At 37.7% G+C, this 8,635-nt stretch overlaps 2 protein-coding genes across 2 annotated transcripts; both read left to right on the plus strand.

Annotated features, from left to right (window-relative positions):
• Positions 1-546: 546 nt before the first annotated feature.
• On the plus strand, positions 547-2,223 carry LOC141696844 (epi-neemfruitin B 7-O-acetyltransferse L7AT-like). Its single transcript, XM_074500968.1, has one exon. The coding sequence runs from the start codon at positions 655-657 to the stop codon at positions 1,987-1,989; it is 1,335 nt and encodes a 444-aa protein (XP_074357069.1). The 5' UTR covers positions 547-654; the 3' UTR covers positions 1,990-2,223.
• A 2,384-nt stretch (positions 2,224-4,607) lies between these two features.
• LOC141695482 (limonoid 7-O-acetyltransferse-like) lies at positions 4,608-8,006 on the plus strand. Its single transcript, XM_074499724.1, has 2 exons — positions 4,608-4,806; positions 7,597-8,006. The coding sequence occupies exons 1-2, from the start codon at positions 4,608-4,610 to the stop codon at positions 8,004-8,006; spliced, it is 609 nt and encodes a 202-aa protein (XP_074355825.1).
• The last annotated feature ends 629 nt before the right edge of the window (positions 8,007-8,635 follow it).

The raw sequence follows: 8,635 nt of genomic DNA on the forward strand, positions 1-8,635 counted from the left end.
AAATGTATAACAAAATAACCGAACTATCCGACGATAACAATATTATAGCGGGCAGGTACTTCATCAGTTGTTGGCCGTATCACCGATGTAGTAGTAATATGCTAAATCGGCTTCTTGGGGTTAACATAGATATTATGCATGAGTCAGATACTTGAGGATTATTAATGAGTATTTAAAGTTTACATATCGCTGTCCTTAATTTACCTTTCTCAACTATGTTTGTTTCTTATACACAGTCCAAGTAGTCCAGCGCTTCGGCCGGCTGCACTTGTTTTTTCCTCCAAATAATGGTACAACCACCAAGTGTGTTCTCATTCAAATTTGATGTCGACACAACAATTTACTATCATAGATGGGACCTCACCTTACTATTGCAACTCAGCGTTTGATAAGGATTGCATTGCAACCATTGCACAAATTAACATAGATGTGAGATGTCACTTGTCCAAGTAACATCCCAAGTAACCAAAAAGAGGGAGCTGTTTTAATGATTCCTTCAATCTTACAACCGACAATAAGACAAGCAATTGAATCATATATCTTATCGCCCCTCCCTCTAGTTTACTCGGTTATCTATAAATTCTGAGTCCAGTTAAGCAGCATTGCAAAACACACCTCACACCGCTAATACTTAATTTTTAGCTTACAGAAAAAATGGTCAAAGTTCAAGTCATCTCTAGTGAAAACATTAAACCATCTTTCCCAACACCACAACACCTGAGAACCTTTAAGCTTTCTTTGCTGGATCAGCTCATTCCAGCACCTTATGCTCCAATTGTAGTGTTTTATCCCAACAACGACGGTGCTCGTCATTCTGATGTTCAACAAAGATTAGTACTTCTCAAGGAATCATTATCTGGGACCTTAACAAGGTTTTACCCCTTAGCTGGAGTAATACAAGATGAACTTTCCATCAATTGTAACGATCAAGGAGCTTATTTTGCATTTGCTGAGGTTAAATCTCTGCTGTCTGATTTTCTAAACAATCTCAATCTGCAATCAATACAACATTTCCTTCCATGTGAAAACAGTTTTGACGGGTCAGCTATAGGAGCCCGTGTGACAAACATTCAAGTGAATGTTTTTCAGTGTGGTGGCATTGCCATTGGCTTATGCATTTCACACAAGATATTTGATGGAGCTGCATTGAGCGGCTTCTTAAAATGCTGGGCTGCAACAGCTTCTGGATCTGGCAACGCTGTTTACCCTGATTTCATTGCTCCTTCCATCTTTCCGGCTGATGATTTATGGCTCCGAGACACATCAATGGTGGTCTGGGGTTCATTGTTTAAGAAAGGCAAGTGTGCTACAAGGAGACTAGTGTTCAATCCCTCATCCATAGCCACCCTCAAGGCCGATGCTAGTGGCTTAAATTTAAAATATCCCACTCGCGTAGAAGTAGTATCTGCTTTCATATGGAAATGTGCTATGGCTGCTACAGAAAAGAAGTGTGGCTCTAAAAGGCCTTCATTTCTTACTCACGTAGTTAACCTACGAAAAAGAATTGCACCAACTCTATCTGATTTTTCTCTTGGAAACTTAATCTGGATAGCCAGTGCAAAATGCAAAGCAACGTGTGAGCAGCTAAGACTTGATGGTTTGGTAAATGAAGTAAGAAGAGGAATACATAAAATCAACGGTGACTTTGTGAAGAAAATGAGAGGTGACAATGGCCCTGCAGTTATGAGTAAGTCACTTCAAGAGATTGGCAATTTCGGGTCAAAAACAGGAGTGGATTATTATGGATTTACAAGCTGGTGCAAAATGGGTTTTTATGAGGCTGATTTTGGGTGGGGAAAGCCTGTTTGGGCAAGTAGTGTTGGCTTGAATAGTGAGGTGTTTATGAATCTAATTATTCTGATGGACACAAAATGTGGCGAGGGAATCGAAGCATGGGTGACATTGGATGAGCAAGAAATGAGGATCTTGGAGCAAGATTTAACCCTTCTTTCATTGGCTTCTTGGGATCCAAGCCCTACTAGCGACTAGTTTTTTCTTTTTCCCGAGTTTTATTAACAGTCAAGCATATCGAAACAGGTTATAAATCTGTGACCAGAATATGTACACAGCGTATAGGATTCAAGCAATTGCAGCATGTCTTTTGATCAAGAGTTGTGTTATGATACTGAAATGTGTACGGTAAATTTGTATAATTCTCTGTGCATAGCTTTTTCTGATTCCTTGTACTTGCTCCTTTCCTTTCAATCTATCCGTACTTATCTATCATGTTCTATATGAATTTTTGTGTTCAAATTTACACAATTTTGACCGAAAATTTCAGAATATATAATTAAAAAAATTAAAAAAACTATATCTTTAAAAAATACGTATAAATTTATTTTATTTCTGTACATTTTAGTTTTTGAAAATAATGAAAAGTCAAACAGTATAAATTAGAATGAAAGGAGTGTAATTTTATCATTTATCTACTTTGATTATGATTTAAGGTTGTTACTTCAGAAATGAAAGATCAGATTAAGAATTTTGTGTTATAAAATTCTAGGATCAAATTTTGTTAAAGCACTTGGAAAGGTGTTCTCGTCAACGCGTTTTGTTACCGACTGTGTAAAAAATTCAATGTCAGTCCTACAAGATGATCAATATTTTGTTAATAACTTTTCTGAATTCATTAACTTACAGATTTTAGACTATATAAAATTTCACATACATATTACTTTTTAGTTTTGCATTTCAATGACCAAAATAAAAATTCACCATTTATCTAACTAAATTTTGTTGTTAAAGCACTCAAGCCCTAAGTAAAAAATTATCAATACGTTAAGTTTTACAAAGCTTAAATGTCACATGTAATGACATGCATCCCAACCAGGATTCAACCGAACTCTACGGTGAGTGAGGAATAACCCTACAGTTTGGTTGAATCAAGAAACAAGTTAACTCTCAGTTAAAGTTTAACCCAATTCTAGGGTGAGTCAGACTCACGGAAGGAACCCGAGTCCAACCCAATATAGGAATAAGTCAACCTCTTAATTAGGGACGAATTTGGATGGACTAGTCGGGCTCATAAGAGGAGCCAGGGTCCAGTCCAATCCAGGAATAAGCCAATCTCTCAGTTAGGGCCCAACCTAGCTCTAGGGAGAGACTGGCTCAAACCTTCATCCGGTGTTATTTTGCAAACACCCAACGGCAGCTAAACCACAAGAAGGGGCCAAGAGCGGCGGCGGAACGACCAGACCGTGGATTGGAGTTATCATTTGGCGTGAGAAGTAAGGGTGGCTCCATCCTTGGATCTCGGTGCCCCTGGGCTCATTTTCATCAGCAAACTCTGAAAAAAGTCTTTTCTATAATATGTAAGAATTCAAGCAAACCATCTATGTCGTTTCTATGAATGCTCTTGATTTAAGGCACATTTGTGTGTACTTTTTGTTTTAAGCCACGTTTGTGTAAGCCTTGTTTGGTTTGTTTTAAGGCACATTTGTGTGAGCTATAGCTAGATTTGTTTATTTATGAACCCAAATTTACTTTACTCTTAAATACTCAGTTGATAGCTAAAACCCAGACTTAGTTGTTATACGACATTGTTGACCCCGCAACTTGTTTATTATTGTGTTGGTTGATATTGATTCATGTTGAAAGCAACAATAGATCTGTTTTGAAAGCTTGTAGTCTTGTGTTAGTTGTTATTTTTGGGGCCTATTTCTCACAAGATCTTATTATTTGTAAAGTCATATTATTGCGTTTTGAATTGTTGAAACCATGGCTAGAAGAGGTAAAGTCCCAGTTGGAAGACCTTCTGCAAGCACACAGAGATATGACTCAGATCCATATCAGGACCCGGATGATAACCAGGATGTACCTCTAGATCAACCACCCGACATCCAGACACCAGAGAGGATAGTCTCACCCACTGATGCCCAGTCTCTAATTGAGCTCAATCTGTACAAATATGACAATTTGCCGGTGGCTGCCGAGTATATGGCCAATATGACCAGTAACGATTTGGTAGAAGCTATCCAGCTCTTCCAAGAACAGCAAATACGGGCCCAAGAGGAGGTAGAGTAAGAGGAAGATTCTGGATGGTCCGGGAGCTCTCACCAACCCCGTCGCTCAGTGTTAGACCGAATTGGAGACCAAGGAAAGAAAGCTCCGAAAGCTCAAAACAAAAACAGAGAAACAAAAGCATCCAAACAAAATAAATTGGAAGAAAGAAGGGAGCTGATCTGTAGAGAATAGGAGGCAAAGCTCAAACTCAAAATTCAAAATAGAATGTAAATAGAAGAAAAAAAAGCTGCTGGCTAGGGCCAGGATCAAATAGACCCGGAGAGACCCCACCCCAGGGATCATTTCTGATGAGGATGACTAGCAGCAAAACCTCAAGGATATGATCTTTGAACACCAATGCAAGGTGGGGAAAGACTCAGGACTAGGGATTGCAGAAACCCCGACCCCTTTTAATCATTCTCTGGAAGAAATACCCAACAGTATGACAATGAAGTCATCTCGACTTATATGAGGCGTTTCCAAGAAGCAATCAATAAAATATCTAACTTGAATGAAAGGGAGGCCTTGAGCATCTTCCGTAGAACTTGGACCCAGAGCAAAACAAATGGTATGTCATAGAGCTAATCAACAAGGAGACCCAAAGCATGGTTGCGGCCTATGCCATGGTCTCCAGGTTCATCGAGGAGACAGATGTGCTCCAAGCTATTAGAATGACCCGAAATATGAGATCTGGGAGCGAGAATTTTGATGACCCACCGAAAGGGGGCTACTATCAAGATAAAAAATTCAAACACAACCAGCAGACTCATTTTGTTCAGAACACTCCTATATCCCATAGACTCGGTCCCAGGACGAAATCTAAAAGTGACCCAGAACCAACTAGAACATCGAGGGAGCCAGACCAAAACCGGATTGGGCTCCAATAAAACGGACCCGGGCAGAAATACTAAAGGAGATTAAAGATAAACCAATTTATTATTCGCTCAATCTAATGCAGACTCCCCCGAAAAGCCGACCCTACAATCGATAATGTGATTATCATGAAATACATGGCCACAAGACAGAGAATTGTCTTTCTCTCAAATACTTTATCGAGGACCAATCAAGAAAGGGAACCTGGGTCAATATATATCCCGGGATAATAAAAAGAAGGAGAAGGGAAAAGGGAAAAGGAAGAGAAATAATGTAGTAAACGTGGTCTTGGGAGGTACTCATGCAAAAATGATTATTTCCTTTAGTAACATCGATTATGAGGGGGTCAATTCTAATTACAACGAAGCATTGGTCGTAACTTTGGATTTTTTTTATAATAAGTAAGGATGGTGTTTGTTGACAGTGGCTCCTCGGTGAATATCCTATTTTAACATATTGTAGATCGCATCTAGCTGGGAAGTGTGTGTTCAAATGAATGTCCGGAGGATCCACTTTATGAATTCCGGAACAACTTGTTCCCGATCCAAGGAACCCTATATTTACTTGTTTTATTTGGAACTTCTCCCAACCAAGTTACTCATGTCATGAAGCAATAACCAAGATGCAAGCAATAACCTCCATTTCCCATTAAAAGATCAAGTTCCCAGCTGGAGTTGGCAAAGTCAAAGGAGACTATGATGTCGCAAAAATATGTTATAGCCAGGGCCTAGTCATGATCGAAACTCACCAGGATAACAAGAGGAAAACAACAATCCTCTAAAAACAGCAAAGTCATAAGAAATATCATTTTCACTCAAAGGAGGGATCCAGAAAAGAGGTCGAAGTTATTGAGTCCAACCCAGACACAGAAATAACTAAGCCAGGTTTAGAAGAACCAAAGCCAAGCAAGCAAGTAATGACAGTGACCGAATCCAACCCGTCTCCAGAATGAATCAGTCCCACTATGCAAACAACAATTCCTGATTTGAACAAGAGCCATGACCATAAAGCAACCAATCCCGGGACAACTGCCTCATGGGAAAACAACAAAAAAAAGACAAGACCCAGGCTCAAAGTTATATGAAAAAAATTCCGAGGCCCGAATCCAGAAAATGATCTCTTTCCAGGACCAAGCAAAGGTTGAGGCTGTAGTCGAGAAAGAAACAAACATGTTTGATGAAAGCAACATGACCAAGAATATATGAATAGAGTATGGGCTCGAAACATTCTTTAAATAAGAGTTGATATTATTGCTCTGTGAGTACGCAGATGATATTTCCTGGAGCCCAAAAGACATCCCCGGGTTACATTATTTCGTAGCCATGCACAGTCTGGACGTGAAACCGGATAGGAAAGTGGTAAAGCAGAAAAGAAGGAGCTTTACTCCAAAAAGGAAAAATGCAATATATGAGGAAGTAGAATAGTTACTCAAGGCTAATATCACGTTGGGAATATGTTGTGAACTTTATGATTACATTAACAAAATATCTTAGTAGATTTAACTTAGTGAAATTTGTAGCACTCGACAGATGATCAAATATAGTCCCGACGGATGATTTAATATAGTCCCGACGGATGATGATTTGACATCCATCGAGTGAGTAGCTTATGTAATAATAAGTAGAGTAGCACATTTCTGTAAACAACTTTGTATAGATTCTGTAGTAGCATATGAGTCATGTTGACTACTGTTAGATATGCAAAATAGGTTGATTAATTGTAAATATGAGATGTCTTGTTATTCTGCATAAGTGAAAAGAAGTCAAGTGTCAAATAGCTACCCGACGGATGATCAACAAAGCTACCTGATAGATCATCAACAAAGTTACCCGACGGATGATCAACAAAGCTACCCGTCGGATGACAAGCATGTACCCGACGGATGATCAATTCAAACATTTGTTGACAGTGACAAGACAGTCACATGCGTTGGATGTTTGCAAAAGGAATGTGGCAACCTGTTTAACAGGAAACTGAGAACAAAGAAGCATTACCATTTCCATGCAAGTTATGAAGATTTTCAAAGATGCTGGAATAGAGTAGTGAAGCAGCATGGAGTTTGACTTGATATATTTTGTTTTATTATCCTGTCTTATTACCATGTAAACTTGGTGATATATAAACCAAGTGTAGCTAGTGAAACAAATAACTAAGTAAACACTTTTAGAAGAGAAATAGAAAAAGCTGTAACAGTTAAGAATTTCTCTATAGTTTGTTTGTACATTTGTAAAAGCAGCTGTGAGCCAATTTGAGCTTCACAGAGTTCTCAAATTGATATATATATATATATATATCTGGTGGATACTTTCAAATCCACCAGAAAGTTTTAAAGACTTGTGTTTTTATTACTTTGTGTTTGATTTACTTAATTCATTATTCCGCATTCTGTAAATCAAAACACTTATATATATTTTGATTTAGAACATTTTTGTAATTCATAAAAAGTTACTAGAATTACATTCAACCCCCTTCTATAATTCTTGTTGCATTGTTAGGGACTAACAATTGGTATCAGAGCGAGCTCTTGAAGTATAAAGAGTGTAGAGATAAAAAAACAACAAAATGAACAAGAAAGATGTTGGAGTCAAGATTCCTTTTCTGGACAAAGATAATTACCACCACTGGAAGGTAAAGATGCATCTTCATTTACTTTCTCAAGATGAGGCCTATATGGATTGCATAGTTAACCTACTCTATCTGATTTTTCTCTTACTCACGTAGTTAACCTACGAAAAAGAATTGCACCAACTCTATCTGATTTTTCTCTTGGAAACTTAATCTGGATAGCCAGTGCAAAATGCAAAGCAACGTGTGAGCAGCTAAGACTTGATGGTTTGGTAAATGAAGTAAGAAGAGGAATACATAAAATCAACGGTGACTTTGTGAAGAAAATGAGAGGTGACAATGGCCCTGCAGTTATGAGTAAGTCACTTCAAGAGATTGGCAATTTCGGGTCAAAAACAGGAGTGGATTATTATGGATTTACAAGCTGGTGCAAAATGGGTTTTTATGAGGCTGATTTTGGGTGGGGAAAGCCTGTTTGGGCAAGTAGTGTTGGCTTGAATAGTGAGGTGTTTATGAATCTAATTATTCTGATGGACACAAAATGTGGCGAGGGAATCGAAGCATGAGTGACATTGGATGAGCAAGAAATGAGGATCTTGGAGCAAGATTTAACCCTTCTTTCATTGGCTTCTTGGGATCCAAGCCCTACTAGCGACTAGTTTTTTCTTTTTCCCGAGTTTTATTAACAGTCAAGCATATCGAAACAGGTTATAAATCTGTGACCAGAATATGTACACAGCGTATAGGATTCAAGCAATTGCAGCATGTCTTTTGATCAAGAGTTGTGTTATGATACTGAAATGTGTACGGTAAATTTGTATAATTCTCTGTGCATAGCTTTTTCTGATTCCTTGTACTTGCTCCTTTCCTTTCAATCTATCCGTACTTATCTATCATGTTCTATATGAATTTTTGTGTTCAAATTTACACAATTTTGACCGAAAATTTCAGAATATATAATTAAAAAAATTAAAAAAACTATATCTTTAAAAAATACGTATAAATTTATTTTATTTCTGTACATTTTAGTTTTTGAAAATAATGAAAAGTCAAACAGTATAAATTAGAATGAAAGGAGTGTAATTTTATCATTTATCTACTTTGATTATGATTTAAGGTTGTTACTTCAGAAATGAAAGATCAGATTAAGAATTTTGTGTTATAAAATTCTAGGATCAAATTTTGTTAAAGCACT

The sequence above is a fragment of the Apium graveolens genome, chromosome 11 (assembly GCF_009905375.1).
Source record: "Apium graveolens cultivar Ventura chromosome 11, ASM990537v1, whole genome shotgun sequence".
Classification (NCBI taxonomy): domain Eukaryota; kingdom Viridiplantae; phylum Streptophyta; class Magnoliopsida; order Apiales; family Apiaceae; genus Apium; species Apium graveolens.